Source organism: Engraulis encrasicolus, chromosome 6, assembly GCF_034702125.1.
Source record: "Engraulis encrasicolus isolate BLACKSEA-1 chromosome 6, IST_EnEncr_1.0, whole genome shotgun sequence".
Taxonomy (NCBI): Eukaryota; Metazoa; Chordata; class Actinopteri; order Clupeiformes; family Engraulidae; genus Engraulis; species Engraulis encrasicolus.
In genome coordinates, this window is record NC_085862.1 from 14363896 (window position 1) to 14386395 (window position 22500).

The 22500-nt window shown below is 41.9% G+C and overlaps 3 protein-coding genes across 5 annotated transcripts in view; all 3 read right to left on the reverse strand.

Annotated features, from left to right (window-relative positions):
• The window catches only part of znf692 (zinc finger protein 692), an 18662-nt gene extending 3810 nt beyond the window's left edge, over window positions 1–14852 (reverse strand). The window contains exons 1-9 of the mRNA XM_063200387.1: window positions 14707–14852; window positions 13728–13929; window positions 13347–13378; window positions 6151–6588; window positions 5603–5678; window positions 3265–3369; window positions 2563–2613; window positions 1371–1449; window positions 173–287 (exon numbers count right to left, since the gene is read on the reverse strand). Coding sequence (XP_063056457.1) covers window positions 173–287; window positions 1371–1449; window positions 2563–2613; window positions 3265–3369; window positions 5603–5678; window positions 6151–6588; window positions 13347–13378; window positions 13728–13894 — 1063 coding nt within the window. The 5' untranslated portion in view covers window positions 13895–13929; window positions 14707–14852. The remainder of the gene's footprint in view (window positions 1–172; window positions 288–1370; window positions 1450–2562; window positions 2614–3264; window positions 3370–5602; window positions 5679–6150; window positions 6589–13346; window positions 13379–13727; window positions 13930–14706) is intronic.
• Window positions 14853–16122: 1270 nt separating this feature from the next.
• sft2d2a (SFT2 domain containing 2a) lies at window positions 16123–20840 on the reverse strand. 2 transcript variants are annotated; one of them, XM_063200048.1, is made up of 8 exons: window positions 20650–20840; window positions 20320–20409; window positions 19941–20026; window positions 18917–18998; window positions 17967–18002; window positions 17586–17644; window positions 17459–17488; window positions 16123–16845 (listed from the first exon to the last, which is right to left on the reverse strand). In XM_063200048.1, exons 1-8 carry the CDS (start codon window positions 20713–20715, stop codon window positions 16761–16763), a joined length of 534 nt encoding a protein of 177 aa, XP_063056118.1. In that variant the 5' UTR covers window positions 20716–20840; the 3' UTR covers window positions 16123–16760. The 2 variants fall into 2 exon arrangements, with proteins under 2 accessions (XP_063056118.1, XP_063056119.1); XM_063200049.1 differs by lacking the exon at window positions 20320–20409.
• Window positions 20841–20953: 113 nt separating this feature from the next.
• Window positions 20954–22500, reverse strand: part of tmem45a (transmembrane protein 45a) — a 22626-nt gene continuing 21079 nt past the window's right edge. For both annotated transcript variants that reach the window (XM_063200731.1, XM_063200729.1), the window contains one exon: window positions 20954–22500. This exon is cut by the window's right edge and continues 667 nt beyond it. The gene's annotated coding sequence lies outside the window, so the exon portion shown is untranslated.

Below are 22500 nucleotides of genomic sequence, written 5' to 3' on the forward strand. Positions count from 1 at the left end.
ACCATCCCAATTGCAAATGAGTACAATAGAGCTTTTGCAAGATATTGAAATATAATGCTGTTGTCAGTGATGTCATCATGACATATTACTTCCTGGTACGAGGAGAGAAGCAAGTGGAGGAGGCAAGTGGAGGAGGCAAGGTCACATATTGCAACGCACTCAAGGTACTTACTACTGTGTAACTTCTCGTGTTCCTTGAGATGTTTCTTAAAGTTGAAGGATTTTCCACAGGATGGGTGAGAGCAGCAGAATGTCTTCTGGTGCACATGCTGGTACTTCATGTGGTGCTGGTTAGACAGAGAGTTCGGAGGTCAAAGGTCACAGGTCAGTACTCATGCTGTATGTGGCCGGGACATGTTGCCTTACAAAGGTAAAGTGCAGTCACTACGCCGACACTGAAACTGAAAAACTGCCTTTAAAGCCTTGGTATTAGCTTGGATATTGTACTAGTGAGCAATATCTCTAAAACGGCACACATTTGGACCATAAGTCTTTGTCACCACATAAAGGAGGTGTAAGACCATTTATTTTCAGTACATGTAGTTACTGCACTGTGCCTTTGTACGGCAGCGTAGCTGGTCCCATAGTTTCTGACATCATTTTGTCATGTTACAGATCCCAGCCTGTACATCTCCATATCAGGGCTTGACATTGACTTTTTCACCCATTAGCCACTGTGGCAAGTGGTTTTTCCCGAGTCACTAGGCATTCAGGTATTCCACTAGCCACAGATTTGATAGTGTTTTTTTTTCTTTATCATGATAGTGTTCATCTAACCTCAGAAGATGAGGTGCTAATGCAAGATGAGTGTATAGCTTTCTACATGGAAATATATCAAGCAAATAGAAACTGAGAGACTGAGCTTTTTTTGAACTTAAATACATACAATTGATACACAAGGGGCAAACTACAGAATATAGGCTATGATGATACATATATGTAAGGAATTAGCTGCCAGCCAAATTGGCTAGTGACATTGAAAGTATTACAAGCCACAGCCAAGTTTTACCAGCATTTGGCCGGTTTGCAGGTGCCACTGCCAAGCCCTGCTCCATATACAGCTAGAATGGATTCAATCTTGGAATCCTGGAATACCCATATCCCATATTTTATTAGAAAAAAAGCTCTTACTGGATGAAGATCATCAAATGCCTGAAATACTTTTGGATGTGCACACCCCACCCCATACTTCGGGTTGAAATCCTCACCACAAACCAAGTCATGTTCTCACAAGTCAATGAGCAGACAGTCCATAAAAAAAGTAGTTTAACTTGTAGAGCACAACTAGAATTTAGTTCAATTCATGCATCGTGAATACAATGTTTTTAAATGTGATTTTATAAACATGATAATATTCTTGCTCTACTCACGTTGAGGTACTGACGACTTGAGAAGATTTTTTCACAGCCCTCGTAAGTGCAGAGAAACATCTCCTTGGGGGTTGCCTTCCTGAAAGGAGAAGAGGTAGATTTGAGATTCAAGATTCAAGATCCCTTTTATTGAATAAAAGGGGTTCCACACGCTTCGTTTTTTTCATCTGGTGCATCAACAGGAGGGGCTCTGATGAAAATGGCTTTTCATCGAAACGTTAGTCCCTAACATGTGCACTTGAATTAAAAAGAAAAGCATCCCATCTGTGCTGCTCCGGTGTCTTCTCTTCAATCAAGATTTCCTTTTATTACATCTAATTACAGGTGCACAATAGAGTACAATTAGGTTGTCACTACAGAGAACTTATCTCCTTGGGGGTTACTTTCTTGGTGGGGGTGAATTCAGGTTGTCAGTACAAATAAACATCTTCTTCATCCCATAAGTGCTCTTGCTGCTCTACCAAACCCCTTTGTAACACCATGAGCACAATATCTGAGGGATTGACTGGAAGCTTTCACTCAAAATGACTGGGACTCTCAACACCAGGTTTGCGACTTCAGTGACCGAAAACAGCGAGAGCTCTACTGTCCTTAGAAGGGGTGCATCTGGGTATTCTTTTTTTACCTCAGAGTCAAAGGAAGACACAGGTGTGTCGAAACGTCAGTCACTTTGTGCAACCAAAAAAAAAAAAAACTATGCCGAGTGCTCCGATCATCCCTGGGTTTAGTCACTGAGAAGTGGCCCACTCAGTCTACTCAGTCTGGACAGACTTCATGGTGCCTTCAAGCACAGCTGAGTGACTAAGGATTTGTTTATATCCATACACTACACTGATTTACATTGACAATTACAGTACATTGATGTGAATGTGTTCTGTACAGATCATGTCATTGAGAGTAGCTCGACTGTATAACCTTATACAGTGTTGGATAGAGGCAACCTTGTAAAAATGTTAGACAGAGGCATCTATGCATATATCCATACAGGCATATGGATGTCCAATGAAGGGTGAAGTATTCCCTGGACAGACTTAATGGTGCCTTCAAGCACAGCTGAGTGACTGAGGATTTGACCTCTCCAAACACCATCTCTCCAGTGTCATTCCGGCAGGAAGTAGGACACATGACACAGCAAGCCTAAAATGAAAACAAGATAAGTGACTATGCCAAGACATTTAAATACTGCACAAACCTCTTTCTTTTATCGCCAGTCTGTGGAGACTCATCTTTCAGCAAACTGGACCTGCAGGGTAAAAAAAGCCACCAGTTATCAAATGAAAACATTACATTACATAGACATTACATTACCCAGATATTAAATTACATTACATTACACTTAGCTGACGACAGTCATGGGTGAGCGGTTAGGGCGTCAGACTTGCATCCCATAGGTTGCCGGTTCGACTCCCGACCCGCCAGGTTGGTGGGGGGAGTAATCAACCAGTGCTCTCCCCCATCCTCCTCCATGACTGAGGTACCCTGAGCATGGTACCGTCCCACCGCACTGCTCCCCATGGGGCGCCACTGAGGGCTGCCCCCTTGCACGGGTGAGGCATAAAATGCAATTTCGTTGTGTGCAGTGTGCAGTGTTCACTTGTGTGCTGTGGAGTGCTGTGTCACAATGACAATGGGAGTTGGAGTTTCCCAATGGGCTTTTCTTTCTTTCTTTCATTATTTACAGGGTATTAGTTACAGTCCCTGGAGCAATGTGGGGGTTAAGTGCCTTGCTCAAGGGCACTTCAGCCATTGATGGAGACGTAGGGAGAGGGTTTCGAAACTGCAAACCTCTGATCTTAAGACCATCTCCTTCTTAACCACTAGGCCATAGCTGTACTCACACAGTGCCCACACAGTGTATTGCTGACGCACGGGGAGACTAAGTGCTAAGTGGTACCTGTCAGTGCTCCTGCTGTGTGTGCTGTGTGTGTTGAGGTCATCACTGTCTGTCCTCCCCTGGGGGTCAGTGCTGGTCTGTGTGGGTGGTGTGGCGGATTCAGTGCTGTGGGAAACATAAGTAACGTCAGTGTTCAATGTGAGTCACTCAAGGATTATTAAAATTCGTCTTTTTTTTAGTTTTTGCATAGACAGTAGTTGGTAAATTTGCAGAGTATCCATTAACCCATTTTAGCCTAAGCCCTTTTTGGGAAAAGGTGCCCTCTGCCTATTAAAACCTAATATCTCAGCCTCCGAAGCACACACATACATGAAATAAGTTGCCTTCAAAAGCTAGGACCCTCATTTTGCATTCAAATGTGTCCATTTAGCTCCGACATACCCATATTTTTAATAAAGCAGCTAAAATATCAAGAACCTGAATGCAGCATATATGTCGCTCCAGGACAAAATGGGTTAAAATGTTTCATGTTGTCTGGTTGTCTGGCCCAGGGGCCCATAGAATCATAATCCACCCCTGGGATCAATGCTGGTGCCTCTCCTCGGTAGTTAAACTGCACACCAATATGGAAATCAGCTCATGCCTGCCCTCTGCTGGTAACTTGTATATCAACATTCTTCCTGTCAGTAATGGCTCAGAAGTTCTATTCTACTTACTAAGTAGTAGGAAAAATGTGAGTTGGGTAGTAAATAAATACAGTAGCACTTTTCTGCCCTCCTTATGACTAACAACACAGTTGAGGTCCCCTGTAAAATGCATTCAACCCCAGAGGACTGTGCCTTCGTTCAGCTGGATATGCTGTAGAATAGATGATGGGTGGTGTGTACAGCAATCAGGCTGAGTACAGGGTTGCTGAGGGGGTGTCATTACATTTCTTTAAGTCTTCTTGCACAGCTCCCGTGGAACACCCCAACGTCACCAATGCTAGAAAACAAAATATTTCCCACACAAGTCCCTAATTTGCAAGTTTATTTGCAACGTTTTGGTCTAGTGACCTTCTTCAAGCAATTTCCTCTGCCGTAATGACATTAAAATGAAATGACATTAAGCAAATTATGTTAACCGTAATGGATATACGTGAGGAGCAGCCCCTCATTTATAGCCATGTGGGAGCTTAGTAGTGAAGTCAAAAGCCCAATTCTACTCAACTCAAAATAGGGCAACAGCAAGCCTTATTCTAGTTTTAAAAGTGAGAAGTCCGCACACTTAAAATCCTGATCTGATGAAGACTGTTGAGGTCGAAACGTAATCCTGCCATGAAATAATAAAATACAGCAAAAAGGATTTTAAGTGTGCGGACTTCTCACTTTGAAAACTACAGTCAGCCTTCGTCCTGCACCTTTTCCTGGCATGTGCACAATCCTCCCCTTCAACTAAAAGCCTAATTCTACTCAACTCAAAATAGGGCAACTGCAAGACAGATTGCTGGAGACATTAAAGATCGTTATAGGTGTGGAAAGAAGGAGCAGCTTAGAGGATGTTGAAGTGTAGAGTATTGAACTGTTCATATGGGGGATGCTCTGAACCCTGAAGTCAAGCCATGCCATTCTTCCATTTCCCTATTATCTCCCTGGTTTAATTCTATCCGTTATTTTCATCAACATGGAAAGTCAGGTGATAGTATGGAAAATCAGGTGGTATACTGTACTGTACTGTACGGTACTAAGAGATACGGACACGTGTTTTCTTTATAATAGATATGCACATATGCTTTCTTTATTAGAGATATGCATGTACGCTTTCTCTATGAGAGATATGCATGTATGCTTTCGCTATAAGAGCTACACATGTATGCTTTCTCTATAGGAGATATGCACATATGCACTCTCTATTAGAGTTATGCACATATGCATTCTCTATAATAGATATGCATGTACGCTTTCTCTATATGTTAAGATGACTGCTGATGACAGCATTTCTCAGGAGAGACGGGCTGAGAAGCATGATTTGGGGCAATGAGCTTCCATCAGGGACTATTATTCTGCCATACAAAGGCAAAGTGCAGTAACTATGTCAACATTGAAACTGAGAAAAGTGACTTCAAAGCCTTGGTGGTAGGTTGGATATTGTAGTTAATGCAAATTTGACATAGCAATATCTGTAAAAACGGGACACATTTGGACCATAGGGCTTTGTCACAAGACACAGGAGGTGTAATGAAAACCATTTTCAGTCTAAACTCAATTTTGACAAAATATGTAGTTACTGCACTTTGCCTTTGTAGGGCAGTATTGGCATAGATTTGAGCACTAGATACTGTATTGAAATGAATGGCCAAACGCCTGAACACGGCATCTAGTCCTCATATGTATATTGATGGTGATCGTGTGTAGTGTACCGGTGTGGAGAGGCCTCGGGAGACTCTGGATCCATGACATCACTTCCTGTATGGAACTCCACAGAGGTGCTGCCCTCTGGAGGTGGGGAGAGGGCAAAGGTTACTCAGAGAAAACACGCACGCACGCACGCACGCACGCAAGCACACAAAGAGACACACATGGACACGCACACACACACACACACACACACACACACACACACACACACACACACACACACAAAGCACACAAAAGAGACACACATACAAACTACATTGTTATACCAATATATTGTACAGCTCTATCGCAATTACCAATTTGGTAACAACCATCTTATAATAGAAGAGGCTTGGCATTAAAATGGGTAGTAATCAGGATTGGTATTGCTCTTTAATGTTGTTATCAAAATGATCATGCACAGCTGAGGTGCCCTTGAGCAAGGCACCTTTCTCCCACACTGCTCCAGGGGCTGTAACCAATACCCTGTACTTAGAATAACTTCTATAAAAGTGTCAGTTAAGTGTGATATAATGCAATGTAATATCATTGTCCAGTATCCCCAACTAACCTTCTGTGCATTCTGTGCCTTGTGCTGTGTGCCCGGATGAACTCTGCTCTCCACTCTTCTCCTCAGCGCCCCCAACTGGAGGAGGTGGGCAGGTGGTCTGACTCTGCACTGCTCCTCTACGACTCCTGGTCCTCATGCCTCCTGAGGTGAAGTTGCCACCTCCTCCCCCCTCCCTGCTAGCAGCACCTCCTCCCTCCGTGCTGTTAGCGCCAGCAGCCGCTCTCTTTCTTATTCTCCCCGGTGCTGGTGGCCCTCTGGCGGGGTGTGCTGTGGGGGCTTCAGCCCTGCCCTTCCCCTCCACCAACCCCTCCATCTCCTGAACCCGTGACCCCTCCGTCCCCTGTGCCTGTGTCCTCTCATCCTCTGGAGGTCTAGGCCACCAGTAGAACACGTGTCCATCCTCACAGGCGAACCGGAGGCAGCAGATCTCTCCCCCAGCTGCCGGTGGCGTAGTAGAGATGACTACATTTCCCAACACACACTCCTGTGTGGCAGCATTTTTCTGTCTGTCTGCTTGGCATGGGGGTGCATCCGTGGGACCCGGGCGCCGCTGCTGCACCTGCTGCTGCTGCTGGAGGGAGGGGGGGTGGTGGCAGCACTGGCTGTGTGTGTGTATCAACACCACCAGTGTAGACAGCATTTCCACAGATGCTGAGATGGTGGAGGCTTCTTGGGAGCTTGGAGGGAACATCACATTACATAACATTGAATTTAGTAGACACAATTATCTAAAATAACAAACAAACAAAGAAATACTTGTTGGAACTGTATTTTATTCTATATGAGAGCAAACATGTTGCCGTGGCACAAATGTGCCCTTTCGCATTCAAGAATTCCTGTTCAAGGCTGCAGAAGATTACTGGACTGTGCGAGGACTTTATCTGTACCAGAACAATGGAATGCCAACAGAGTTGCATCTCCACATGGCAGGCCAAGGACTGTGTGTTCGTTGCCTGATTATCATAGACTTGCAATCGAGATTCGATCTGCAGCGCCGCCGAAGGTGTTGCGTCACTAGGAGGGCGCAGCCTGGCTAGTGTGTTCGTGTGTTTGTGTGTGTGTGTGTGTGTGTGAATGAATTAATCTCTATCCGGGTACGCCCCCTTTTCCCTTTAGCGGATAGAGATAATTGTTATCAGGGAAAATCCTCCAATAAATATGACTTATGGCTATTACATCGTTTAGAACGAGTGGGGAAAATGGTAGCTGACGGTTCTCCCCATCCGCTCTCCAAGCCGGTTTGAAACTTAATTAAGGATTCTCTGTGTCTTTCATTTCAGGTGTTTCATAATTACAAATGTTAAGGGTTTGAACCTAACATTTACTTGGTCCTTCAGAACCGGATCCCAAGATACCCGACGATTCCAGCACGCGAGGAGGGAACCAGGAAAGTCTGTGGCCACAGCACTAAGACCCGTTTCCGGGACTGGTCTCTCCCTCGCAGGCTGGGATCCGACGGTTGACGGGAATCTTGAAAAGACCAGAGAATCGTGAGTAGGCCTACATTTTTATTTTTATTTAAAAAGGAATGAATGAAAAAACGGTAAAATAAGAGAAGATAAACCCTGACAATTCTAGACTCTATCAGGTAAACGTAAAGGGAGGGCAGACTCCCCTAGTACGAGAAACTAGTTTAAAATTCTGTGTTCTCTGCGTTGAGAGAAAGTGTGCGTGAAAGGATTCGTATTACCACTCGGTAATACGTTTCATACCAATACAACAAGGTTCAAATAGCGAGTCTTTGTGGAAGCCTGTATGCAAGAAGATTCCACCTGTGAGGTTGAAAGTGAATCTTACCACAAACGATCGTTGATCGCTATCTTGTTGAAAAGTGTATCCAACAATAGAGGCACTGTAGGTGTTTGTGACGTTGGACTAAATTCATAGAGACAAAATGGGGGGCAGTAACAGCAAAATAAGTGAAAAGTTCCTTGCTGAAAATGCAATGCAAGGACTGGAAAATTGTGCATAGAGAAAATCCTAGTGCAGTAGCACCGCTGTGTTACTGGGTAAAAAACTATGGGTTTAATGGAAATTTGTCTACAACAAACCTAACATTTATGGCCTGGCCAGCAGGGCCAACAGGAACACTACAATGAACACCAAAACTATCACGGCCAACGTCGAGGCCAACACCAAAATTCCTGACTAGACCGAGAGCACCAGTATCGACCGTACGGGCATGGCCCCTCGGCCGATGACTGGTTTGATGATTATGAGGAAACGGGCGGGGATGTGGAAGAGGTAGACGTCGTTCTAAACTTAGAGGGATTGTTGTACCAAGAAAAAAAATTAGACCTGAAATTACCCTTCTGGTCAAAGGGACCCCCGTACGTTTCCTCTGTGACTCTGGTGCTAGCCGCACTGAAATGCAGGAAATAGCAAAACTAGTGTGAAAAAGCAAATGACAGCCATTTGGATTACTCACTGAGCAGTTAATGTCTCAGATAGCCTACCACATAATATAATAATAATAATAATATAATAATAATAATAATAGTAATAATAATAATTGTATTTGTATAACACTGTGTCATACAAGGCAAGTAATATGGATATCTGTTTGTCTGTCTGTGTGGGCCCTATTTGTTGTATGAATTGTCCTAGTGGGACACCCCACTGTGTGTGTGAGAAAGATTGTATATGTGTCTGTGGAGTGTACGTGTGTATCTGTGGAGTGAGTGCCTAAATATGTCTGAGAGTGGAAGAATTTTTTTTGAGTGTTTAGTGAAGGTACTCTATTGTGTTCAGAGTTAGCTGGAGCTTGGGAGTGCACATGTTGAAACAACATTTTTAAAATAAGAATAAGCCTTTTATTTTATTCTACAATTCAACTTTGAGGTGTAGGATTTTGTCATGATTTTGTTTTTCCACACATTCTTACCCATTTATTTTTGATTAGGAGAAAACGGGGTTGTGGAGTTATGTTGTTTCTTTACTATTTTCAATTGAAAGTTAACATGCTAATGTTTAAGCCTTATAAATTAGCTGTTACCAGAATGGCAATGACCAAGTCATAATGTATTACTAAAGGCCCCGTGCACTGTCATGGTAGTGTAGTGTAGTTGCAAAAGAGTTTGCTTTCATGATTTACAGTACCAAAATGTCTTTGTTTCTTCTAAAGAATAGATGAAGCTTTCTCCTTGTTCTTATTTATTTTTATTTTTTAAAAGAACAATGGGTTTGAGATCTTGAAATAACGCAGGCGTTATTTGATGGCCCAAAGGTGCTGTGAGTAAACCCAATTTGGACCTGGTCTGAGAGTTAGGTCACATGTGCTGAACGTTTCTAGAAATTTAGGTTGTCATTTTGTTTTTATTGACGTTTAACTATGACTTATTTCTTTGTTTTATTTCATCGAATTTCTTGCCTTATTATGTTCTATTTTGATGAGTTATTGATCAATGGACCATGGGTTTGGTTTAAAAAAAAAAAAAACCCTAAAAGTTGGGTAGTAGTACTCAAATACATTTCCAATGCAATTATGATCTGGAACTTTATTTTAATGACAATGTTGACTCTGATAAACCAGAAAAAACTAGACTCTGAATACACAGAGGCGCTTGACAAAATCACCCCAGCAAAGATAACAGTGTCCTATGTGTAGATGTTTACATTAGCTCGGATAGATATTAAAAGGCTCAGAGGCTCTCTCTAAGTAGCCCAAGGTCTTCTGCAGGCAACCCTTATCAGACACAGCAGGCCCAAACTATCAACATGCAAATTTCTGTGGCAGAGACAGAAAGACACTTAATAGTGAAACCTCCAACAGTGTATGCTAAACCACCTGTTTGTCACTGAAAAGACAATAAGAAATAATAATAAAAAAAAACTGAACACCGACCTAGATAAACAATACCAAAGCTTAAAGTTATGTTAAATATCTATCATTGTCATTAGTTTAATACTGTAAGTGTGAACATTGCTTCACATGGTGTGTGATGAGACATGTCAATGTTCTCTATTTGCTTTTAAAAGTTTGAATTTGATGACGTTGGGATCCTTATATTTTCATTTGTTTGATTTATAAACAAAGAGACAGTTGTCTAACTCTGTCTTTTCATTTCAGTCGTCAACTTGCAATCAAAGTGAAAACTGATTGCCAATAAGGTTTTAGTTCCGTAAAAATGTTTTATGTAACCGATACATGAAGTCAACCATTTTTTGCTCTGATATGATTTCAAATTGATCTGGCTTGAGTGTACATGAAGGAAAGTTGTTTTCCCTATATATATATATATTTTTTTTGTTCTTTGAGGAACAGGCCCAGTGTTATGGAACGAGCTGAAACACAGCTGATGTGAATGGAAAGAACCTAGACAATACCAATGATCGCTAGGTTAAGTGAATTTTGTTTTTAATTTGATAAGTTTCACAAGATTTTCCCAGAGTTTGTTTTGTTTCAATTGGGTAATAATTTTAGTTATAACACTTGATAAAATGACAACTGTTTATTTTTTTTCTCTTTCTTTCAAACCATGGAAAGTTTGACCTAAAAGTTAGACAAGGTCTGACCTCTATACCAGATAAAGGGTCTGTCTGGTTGTTTGTTTCATTTTTCTTTTAAAGTTGCGTATTTTACAATGGCAGTTGTGTTTTCTTTCTTTTTATCTCTTACATTTTGATTGGTTCATCTAGTGATCTGTATGTCTGGGTGATGACAATGCGATTCTCAAATATTACTCATACTCAATTTTTTTTATTTTTACAAAATACATTTTTGAATGTACTGACATTATTGGCAGGAGTTGGGCTAGGCCCCTATCACCATGACCTCATGACAAAAAGGACAGTGAGGACTGCATGCCAATATATTTCAGTTCTGTTACAAAGTGATTTATGCAGGCCTAACTATCATGTAAAGACAGCCAATACTATGGGTATAGTCATTTTGTACGGCATGCTTAATGTTTTTTAATGTTTCTTCTACATTCTATATGTAGTAAGTAACTATGTGGTCAACACCACATTTTGTCAGTTTGCATTTATCGCCTATTCTGTAAGGAACTGTAATGTAAACGTGAGCCACAATAGTCAGATACTGACCAGAGTAATTTTCTTTTTCATAATTTTGCTCTTGATAAATTGTTGTTCCCCGGGAATGTAGAGCTATCTATTTTATTTTGATTATAGATTATGAGAGAATGGTTGGGCGGCTTTGAGTTTTGTTTTGTCTAAACTAACAAAACATTTTTTGTTTCTTCTCTATTATAATGCTCTCTAATCTGTTACAACTGCGCACCTCCTCCACACTAATGTCTGTGTGTGGATGAGTTGACTTCTGAGAGCTTATCATTTTTTTTTTTTAAACAAATGTTTGAAAAAGCCTGCCTTGATGTAGGCTATGCGAGTAATTCTCCGATTCGGCTACACTTTTAAGTCTGTGGATTTTATTTGCCAATTCCACCAACTATTAAGATTAAGCTTGGCAATTTGTTTGTTTGGCACTATGTAAACATCTAGGTCATTTAGTTGGGAAAAATACTGATAATTGACTTTTTGCTTTTGCCAAAAGCGTAGGGGAATCGTATATCACTCATGCACCATGAACTGGAGGGTGTTGGAAGATGTTTACTTCTCATCATTTACTGTGCTCAAAGTCTGTTTCGGAAATTACTTAAGTCTTATTGAGTCATGTGGATGGCACATGTCTCAAACAGGAGAGATATTTTAGGATTAATCAGTGCATTAAACAAATATGTGTATAGGGCACATGTTAAATGAAACCTTGTTCTGAAACTTCACCCCTTAACCTAACCTAAAACAAACATAAGAGAGCTACAATGTGGAATCAAATTGCATCAGGGTTTGAATCATTTGTATGTTGGTGGTGTACTATAAACAAAAATGTGGACAGAATGAACAACATCCACTATAAATGTGCAGGCGCTGGGCAACAAAACTGAATTCGAGTTCAGGGCCATCCATGAACAACTGAAGGCAACCTGCCTAATCGCATTCCAATCTCGTATTGCGGTTGATATGCTTTTGGCCGATAGGAGTGTGTGCTCTATTTTTGGTTATCAATGTTGTTCCTTCATACCGAACAATACGGCAGCTGACGAAAGTGTCACCAGGGCGATAGAGGGACTGGGATCCCTCAACCAAAAAGAAAATGAGAGACCACTCCGGGGTCGATACTTCAGTGTGGGATGGTTCCTCTGACATGTTTGGCCAATACAAACAGTTGGCAGCGTCCATAATCATGTCTATTGCAATATTTGCGGCGATCCTCACGTTATGTGGATGTTGTTGTATTCCTTGTATTAGAGTGTTGTGCACCAGATTTATTACCACTGCCATTGCACCAATGGAAGAAAAAATGTCAAACCTATATGCTCTTCTAACTAGACAGGATAGTGATGTCGATGACACTATGATGATGTTGTTGGTGGAGAACATGAGCCTCCACACCAATCTGACGATTCCATCCAGGTCCCTGATCTGTTCCCTGACCCAGGGGATTATGCTCGGGGCCTCTAAGTGTACCTATTTAAAAAAAAAACATTTGAAGTGATCACTGGATGATGTTAATGTTTGTCTCATATAGAATAAACAGGGGGAAATGTTGGAACTGTATTTTATTCTATATGAGAGCAAACATGTTGCCGTGGCACAAATGTGCCCTTTCGCATTCAAGAATTCCTGTTCAAGGCTGCAGAAGATTACTGGACTGTGCGAGGACTTTATCTGTACCAGAACAATGGAATGCCCAAACACAACAGAGTTGCATCTCCACATGGCAGGCCAAGGACTGTGTGTTCGTTGCCTGATTATCATAGACTTGCAATCGAGATTCGATCTGCAGCGCCGCCGAAGGTGTTGCGTCACTAGGAGGGCGCAGCCTGGCTAGTGTGTTCGTGTGTTTGTGTGTGTGTGTGTGTGTGTGAATGAATTAATCTCTATCCGGGTACGCCCCCTTTTCCCTTTAGCGGATAGAGATAATTGTTATCAGGGAAAATCCTCCAATAAATATGACTTATGGCTATTACATCGTTTAGAACGAGTGGGGAAAATGGTAGCTGACGGTTCTCCCCATCCGCTCTCCAAGCCGGTTTGAAACTTAATTAAGGATTCTCTGTGTCTTTCATTTCAGGTGTTTCATAATTACAAATGTTAAGGGTTTGAACCTAACAGTAATGAATAGCAATGTGCTCGCATGGAATGAGCCAAAACTCTGTACGTGGTATACTTACATTGGCATGTTTTGCACGCTTTGGACGAGTAACTGAGGAAAGAAAAGACAAGAGATTAAACAAACATGTATTACAGTACAGCTTGACTAGTTTTGATGTTTCAGAAAAAAGGTGTGTGCGTGTGTGTGTGTGTGTGTGTGTGTGTGTGTGTGTGTGTGTGTGTGTGTGTGTGTGTGTGTGTGTGTGTGTGTGTGTGTGTGTGTGTGTGTGTGACTTGGAAAGTGGTAGGGACCATTTAAGGTAATCTCAAAAGTGGTATGGAGGACACGTCTGTGTGTGTCTGTGTGTGTGTGTGTGTGTATGTGTGTGTGTGTGTGTGTGTGTGTGTGTGTGTGTGTATGTGTGTGTGTGTGTGTGTGTGTGTGTTTTTAGTGTTTCTACCTGTCCAGCAGGTACTGGGCCAGTTCTGAGTGCAGTGTGAAGCCGAGGCGGTCCTTGAGTGTCCCCCAGGGATGCAGGCAGGGGCCCAGACGAACCCGTGACTTGCTGCGCCTGGCGTCCAGCTCCCGCCTCCTCTGCCGCCTCACAGCATCCTTATCAAACACCATGGCAACGGACCAGCCAAGGGGAGTCTTCCAAGAACCTGGCTCAGTAGTAAAACAGGTTAAGTTAACCTTGAGGGTAGAAAATCATCTAATAGAAGAGTCTGGAGTCCTACATTTCCTAACTAAATGACACCTGTCTATTTCTATGAGTAGGTTTACCACAGTGTAGGCTAACTTGGTCTAGGCCGGGTTTATCACCTAATCATGTTCTTGGAACACACTCCTGAGCAGTCAACACTCACAAGCTCCTACTGAAGATCAGGGACAACAAGACCAGTGTTGCCAGATGAGGCTGATGACTTCCAGCCCAAAAAATGCTCAAAACCTGCCCACCCAATTCTATTGATTTCAATGGCAAAAATTGGGCGGGTTTTTCTGCTAAATGCCATTTTTTACCCGCACACGGCCATCCTAAGCAGCCCAATTGGGCGGGAAACAGCCCAATCTGGCAACACTGAACAAGACTGACAGTCACCCACAGAGCACAGCACACATGAATGGACCACTGTATAAAACATCTGCTCAACACAAGTACGTGCACAGACAAAACAAAAAAATCACATGGAGACAATACGAACATACACAGAAACAAAATCACTAAACCTAAAACTACTTTGTGGACAATTTCATGCAACCGTCACATAAATGCATTGAATTAATTGTACTTGCATGCATGCTTTACTTTGATATCTACATAGACATATTAGGACTCTTCACTATCCATTAACAATGTGTTGATTTAACTGGACTGAGGACAGTCGGCCGGCCACTAGTATAGTATAGTATAGTATATGGCTATATGCAGTTGGTCTTACTTGAGATCCACTTGTCTGGTGCGCTCGAGGCGGACCCCACAGATCATTCCATGGTTGCCCTTTTAAGTTGCTCGATGCGCCGTCGGCCTACCCAACAGGAACGATGTCAAAAGTTAATCGTTTTCCATGTCAAAGTTATGCTTAATAGTGTGCCTATCCTTTGGATGCACTCGTGATGCGTTTATTTAAGCGAAGAAAGAGTAGCTGACATGGAAGTATCGTTTTTTATCTCCCATGAACCCAGATGATTGGCATAAAGGGATCATGGGAAATGTAGACACGAGCCATCGGGCATTTTGATTGGTTTGTCCAAACTGCGTGTGACGTGTACTGACACGTGTAGGGGCAAGGAGCGGAAGTAAACAACCTACGAAAAGTGAAAAAAAAACCTGCGAGAATGAGCTGTGCTGTCAAAGAATTTGGATCTAACTTCTTTGGTGCAGTGCAGTTAGTTCGCAGACCTTGTGAACTTTTCTTTACGTCTGCGAGTTAGTTCACTAAACTTCATCGTTGTATCGCGTTCAGACATTTGGCTTGGCAAAAGTTTTGGAATTGGGAACTATGGCGGTGGACAGAAGATGCCGAGAACCACGGAGGAGTAGCTCTGTGGAATAAGTGGCACATAAACATGAGCTATGTCTCTCAATTGCATAATTTCATACACTTTTTACTGAATGTTGTTACTAACTTGACAGTAGTGGCTATAGCCAGGTTATGGACAAAATCAGTAAGGTGTTCACCAGAGGTGGAACGTAACTAAGTATTTTTACTTCGTTACTGTACTTAAGTAGTTTTTTCTGGAATTTGTACTTACTTGAGTAAAAATAAAAATGCAGACTTTTACTTTTACTCAATTACATTTTTTGACAATTACTTGTACTTTCTACTCCTTACATTTCTAGGAGAAGACTTTGTTACTAGTTACATTTATCCTAGGTTTTCCTGTTGTGTTTCGTGGATATTTCAGTAGCCTCAGCTGCGGGCAGGGAGGCGGGACCAAGCCCCTCTTCCAAATTGACACCCAGACAGAAAATATACTTTTAAAAACATTAACAGGACTCCATAGTCATGTTCAAATAGAACCGAAAACCGTTGCAGACACTTTTTCCTATTGGATCAAGTAGGTAGACATGGAGAAAGACAGCCATTGCGTGAGTAGGCCTACTTGTACTTTTGTACTGAAAAGTACATTTAAAAGTTAGTACTTAGGACTTTTACTTAAGTACGTTTTTGGGAAGCAACTTTTACTTTCACTTGAGTAATTTTTTCGCAGGGTACTTCTACTTTTACTTAAGTACACAACTTCAGTACTTCTTCCACCTCTGGTGTTCACTACAAACAATGCAATGACATTGTGAAAGGTATCCAGTATTTCTCATCATAAACTTGAAAGAATGAAGCCAAGAACACCATTAGTGAATTGACAAATATTTTATTTAGCTAATCCTTACCATACAAATAGATTACAATATTCTGTAAAACAATATACCTTCACATAAAACCATAGCCTACATTCAAATCAGTTTACATCTTTACAGCTCACATTTAAAACACAATAGTATTTATATATTTTTAAAGGCCAATAGCCTACATTCAAACAAATTTGAAGCACAGAACACAAACTATGCAATAAAATATATTAACAATACAATATGTACATAAGATGTAAACTTCATGTAATGTGATGTCTGCATTATTAAAAGAGTGGAGGTCTTTCAGTCAGTTCAGTTGTGCAGGGTGTTACAACAGGAGCCGCTTCCACACTGCAGAGTATGGGCTGAACAGCTCAGCGCAACGTTTCATCCTAGTCAGATCTCATGAGTCACTCACATCAAATTTCCTTTAGACGGGTGCAGGGTCAAAACCTTAGTTCATGAAGGGTGAGGAAGATGTTTCGGGCCATCAAGGGCCCATCAAAGTCACAGAATTTGTTTTTTTTTTTAATGGATTAAAAGGAAGGTCATTGGTGAGCAGTTCTTCCTTATGCACTTCATCCTGCTCCCACACTGGACAGTGTGAGGTGGTCAGTAGCGCATATGTAGGCCTACTTCACATCACCCAGCATCAGTCGACACCGACTTCTTGCATGCCTTGCAAAACATGGAGCCGATCATGGAGAGGAACTTCAGCACTGCATCTCTGAGGAACACCAACACGAGAAACATCAAATATAAACATTTTTTTAAAAAGAAGAAGAAATTATAATAATACGCCTGTTCTAGCGTGCTGTTCAGGGAGTTAAGGTTGGTGTATTACATCCGTGAGCTCAAAGACTCCTTGCTGACGGGAAGTATTATTTATTTCAGATGGGATATTGTGATTGACCAATGATTGAACAAGCTGAAGGAGCAAAAGAGTATACTCATGCAGTTACACATTACAGAGCCATGGATATAGATAAATATCGCCCCCTGATGGACATAGTCTTGAACAGAAACAGAAAGTATTCTTTCTGTCAGTGAGATTGAGTAGCAATGTACAGTATGGGGGTTGCTTGATTAGTGGGTGTAGCAGTGTCAGTAAGAAAAAAAACACTGTTTATTGTACCAAAAGTCTGTTGTTCTAGAGACCATGCATTCCTGGGTTTAAAAGGTGATGCAATACAGTGTACGTGTGTGTGTGTGTGTGTGTGTGTGTGTGTGTGTGTGTGTGTGTGTGTGTGTGTGTGTGTGTGTGTGTGTGTGTGTGTGTGTGTGCACGTTGTCTGAAAATAACACAGAATCTTGAATCTTGAATACTTAGGCCTACTGACCTTGCAAATGGAATATACGACAGCCCATACCTAGAAACAAAGAAGGCACAACAAAACAAACTATTACAGCAGCTAATCTAATAAACTATTGCCATCATATTCTGGACATGAAAGGCTTTCCACTCACCATGCAAATGCTATGGACTGCAGGATGACCAAAAATAGAGCCAGAATAAATATTTTCCACTATAAAGAAAGAGAGATCACACGCATCCATCAACAGTAATAAAAGAGCCAAGCAACATCCAAGCTGATTCACAGCAAAAGAGTAACATCCAAATGAGGAAAGTACTCAAACGACAACAACACAAATCAACCAGAGCAAGACTCTCTTCATTCTGGGCAAAGGCCTGTGGTGCTATTTGTGGTTATTATTCCCTTATGTGAAATATCCCAAGAAGGTCTTTGTTTACTAAATAAATAGCATTACAGCACCCTTGGGAGACAAGTGCCTGACTCACTGGTACTTGGTGTGTGTGTGTGTGTGTGTAAGCGGACAGGAACCTACCCAGAAGGCAGCACACAGGGTCAGCACCAAACATGTCTGCAATAACAACAAACAGAAATGACTACAGTGGCCTAGATTGTTTCCCCCATAACATACTGTACAAGCTTGTCATCATTATGAAGCCATGCGCTGCCATGGGTGTATGGATGGATGAATTCTGACATTTTGGGATCAGCATTCCATCTCTGAAGCGGATGAGGACAGAGAATAAAGCCTTGGCTGGTCCCAGCCAAAGCGGACATGAACAGTTAAAATGCTTGGGGAAATACAGGTTTTTGACAAGAAGAGGTTTGTTATTAAGGAAAGCACTCAAGGAAAAGACAAATAATGACAGGATTAAAAGGGATATGCCACTATTTTGGGGCTTAATACAGTTAAAATCGTTGGCTGAGGTTTATAAAGGTGGTAAAGTGTCTTATTTTTCATGTTAAGCGTTGTCTTGCTTTAAGACAAGTTAAAAGAGGGAGCATGTCGCTAAGATAGTGAAAGTCAATGGATCCGTGTAGCATTACCTTTATAAACCCTAGCCAACAATTTTAACTGTATTAAGCCCCAAAATAGTGGCATACCCCTTAAATGCTAAATGCTAACTTTTTCCAGCTTTTGTCATTATAAGGCAAGTGGCCTGATGAGTGGTCTGAAATACAGCAGTGGACAGTAGACAGGAGGAGAAAGCTTCTCTCCACTCCACTCCCCTGTACTGTTACAAAGGCAAAGTGCAGTAACTACGCCACCATCGAAAATGAGAACAATGCCTTCAAAGCCTTGGAATAGGTTGAATATTGTAGTTAGGCTACTGCAAATTTGACATAGCAATATCTCTAAACGGCACTCATTTGGACCATTAGGCTTTGTGACTGACAAGACAAAGACAAAGTACTCTCAATTTAAACTATTTTGAAAACAAAATGTAGTTACTGCACTTTGCCTTTGTAGGGCAGTGTACTCACTATCATGACGGCGGTGGCGAAGAACCTGGTCTTATCACACATCCTCTTCAGCTGCTTGAGTGGGCCCATGAGGAACATGGTGCTACATAACAAGGACATTAAAGGACACATTAAGCCATTCATGCCTAAAACGCCTGCTAATTAAATGCCTACACCCTTTATGGGAAAAGGTGCCTTCAGCCTATATAAGAACCTGAATAGTGTATCTCCTTCAAAGCACATAAAAACATGAAATAAGTTGCATTTAGAAGCGAAGACCTTCATATTGCATTATGATGTGTTCTTTCAGCTCTGACATACCAACATTTTAATTTAAAAATCTCAGATCTCATAGGACCTGAATGCTTCGTCCACGCAGCTTCAGGCGCCTGGGTCCATGTTGCGCTATGCAGCATCCAGCATTCAATGGGGGCACAGTGACGCACTGTGCTGACATGTGGTACATCACCCGTGGGGACCCGGCTTCAAATCCAGCAGCGGCCATTTCCCAACCCCAACTCAAACCTGTCTCGCTCTCCCCCATCATATGCGGTCTTTCTCTACTCTCCTATCTAATAAAAACCCAAATCATTCTCTACATTCTCTCTTTTTTTTTTTTTTTTTTACAAAAAGACACAATAAAAAGTTGCTGATATAGTATGTCCTCATGAGAAGGACTGATTATCTTGGGTTGACTACCTGATGGCAGGGGCGGATTAAGAAAGGATGGCCCCCTGGGTCAGACACTGTCTTGCCCCCCCCAACTGCCAGTTTAGGTTGTGGCTGCGGGGCCAAGTTGGCCAGGCCCCCTTGGGCCCCCGGACCTGGCTTGGCCTAGGGACTATACCAGTACACTGTACACTATATTGGCTGGCACATGAAGCACCATGGAAAGATTATTATTGTAAAGGTGTTTTGAAGGCCAATGTGGGTCGTGGCCACGAGGCCAAGTTCACCTGGCCCCCTGGGGCTAGGCCCGGTAGGCCCGTGCATTAATCCACCCCTACCTGATGGCCTAGTGGTGACTGAAGTGTACATCTCTCACCTGATGAGTGAGCAGAGGTTTCCAAAGGTGTAGAAGACGATGAAGAGAATGATGCCTAATTTGGGGATGAAGAGGCAGCCTACCCCCTGCAAAACAAGTTTCATTTGCAGATGTGAAGAGTTTACACACGCCACCATCAAGGGTTGGTGAAGTAACAACAATCACACGTGGATGTTCATCTTCCACCACCACCACCACCAGCAGACAGTGCGCGTTCAATGACATTCTTCAGATCTGGTAAAACCTGTACAACCACTCAGCTGGTTCCTTCTCATCTTCCATTTCACTTGCCCTCCTTCTCTCAGAGTAATGTTTCCGGGAGAAATGACCATACAATGGGCATAACATAAGTGAACATTTAACAAATAAGGCCACTCACCAGTATAGTGCACCCAACCCCGACCACCATGCAAGCAATAAATCCTTTCACGCGCGTTCCCCATCCTAGCGTGGAAGCTTCGTTCGCTGCCTGAGAGAGAATCAGACGTGATTTTGACAGAAACTTGCGATTTAAACCGTCGATATGTGAGCGTAAATGCCAGCTATGAGCTGCCACGGACGTTTAAGCGAATATGCCTAACTGTTTATAAGATTAGGATTAATTAAAAACTTTGACACAATGTTCACATTTGGCCATTCCCTGATCATTTTTGTTTGCGTCAGAGATGTGAAATCACAATTGTCTTTCATGCGAGATAAAAGTTCTTACCTCTATAATATTTCTGTTGTCACTCTGACCATCTCGCCCTCCTAAAACCGACCTGAGTTTGTCCATACCCAATGCCTTTGACAGAAAGACCGGGGTTTTAGTGAAGGACAGAAAGAAAACTCTTCAAACTCAACTGGGCTTCTCGGTGAACTTTTTCATTCCCACTTGAGACTTCTGGGTTCTGACGTCACATTTCTATAACCTGTGCGCACCTTTCCAGGAAAGACCCAGCTTTGTTGTCAGATGTGCAATGCTGTGCACACAAAAAAACAATACAGACATGCTCTCTCTTTTTCAAAAAAATGCGATTTTATTGCAACAACTTGAATTGACACCTGGTGCACAAATTACATCAGACAAAATTATTTGTCATCATTTTGAAACAAATAAAAAAAACTTTTCTAAGCAAAGGAAGCAATAAATAGTCATAAAAAAGACGCTGGGGTTGTGTTCCCAGCTCACTTTATAACATGTGCAATGCATTTGCCCCATTGAGGGAGAATACTGCAAAATTAAGACAGAATAATTCAAATTAAATCAAAATAGTTCAAAGACTATACAGACAATAGACTATAGCCTACAGTATTGCTTAGTACAATAACAATTGTGACGATTCTTGACATTTTTACTTTGGCAGTGTTGCCTGGTGAGCAATATTAATTGGTGGTAGGACCAAATAGACTGGATCCAAGACAGTCCAGGGAAAGTTAATCTCACAAACTGAATTTCTGGGCCGTCATATTGTTTAACATTTTACAAATTGATTTCTTCATTAGGCCTATTTTTAAAATGATCACTGACCATCACAATGTGAATACATATAAAAGCATAAAGTGAACAAAAAAACCCTTATTCGAGTTAAATTTCAAGTTTGTGTTGTTAAAGCTACTTATTTGCGATCCCTGACGCTTCTGTTTTCCCCACTGTGTTCTGTACCTGATACAATGTGAGCTTGTTTTTCATATTGTCTGTGGCGCAGTACCGGTAATGACTAGGCCTAGGCCTACTGCTAAAGTCATGTTGATGCACTGACTACACCATACTGTCTCTCCACACCAGCAGAACTCTCTGCTTGCCTATAATTGAAATGAAAATGTGCACAGACATCATGTTTATATTATCTAAAACAGGGCTGGGGAACCTTTTTTATTCGATGGGCCACTTCAAATTCATCCAAGGGCCGTAAAAGTCCAGAGGGCCGTACTATGAACACAAACCAGGATTTCCCCCTGCACATTAGGCCTATATTGAAGGCAGCTGAGCCACCTTTAAAACAGACCCCACCTCCTCTAGGTACCCTGATATAACTTAATTGTATTGCATGTAATTTCTAAGATTCATTTACAAAATATGTCATATTTCATGTGAAGCTGCATAACATTAAAATTATATCAGGGGCCGAATAAAAACGGCCTCGAACGGCCACAAGACATGGGTTCCCCACCCCTGAACTAAAACATCTTGTTTACATCAAGGCAAGAGTTTGTTCTGTTTTACAAAAAAAACATCTTGGAGTTGCCACAGATAAATATGAATTTGCTTTTGTCCCCCTCTTCCCTGGCAGTTGTGTGAGCATTTGGCTCAGGCTCGCAGATCCATCATGACATCGTGCCATGTCATCTGAAGCAGTCACAGTCATGACAAGATAGTTAGCGCCTGTTAGCATTCTGCGATATTCACTTGAGTGCATAAAGCGCTAGCTGAGAGCTGTCCAGTGGCCACTGATTAGCCTCGCCACTCTCCCCCCTGTAACACTGAGGCATCTCCTCCATCCGTGGGAAGTGAGGCAGTGAGGAATGATGGGTAATCTGGATTCAGAAGCTACAATCCAGTGCCACACATTCCAGAAGA

Bases quoted from the DNA above. Each gene is read 5' to 3' on its own strand.
- sft2d2a (XM_063200048.1), bottom strand. From the start codon at position 20,715: ATGGACAAACTCAGGTCGGTTTTAGGAGGGCGAGATGGTCAGAGTGAC. The intron at 18,999-19,940 runs GTGAGAGATGTA...CTTGTTATGTAG, and splicing joins AACCTCTGCTCACTCATCAG to CACCATGTTCCTCATGGGCC. The intron at 17,645-17,966 runs GTAGGTTCCTGT...CTTTCTTTATAG, and splicing joins CCCTGTGTGCTGCCTTCTGG to TGGAAAATATTTATTCTGGC.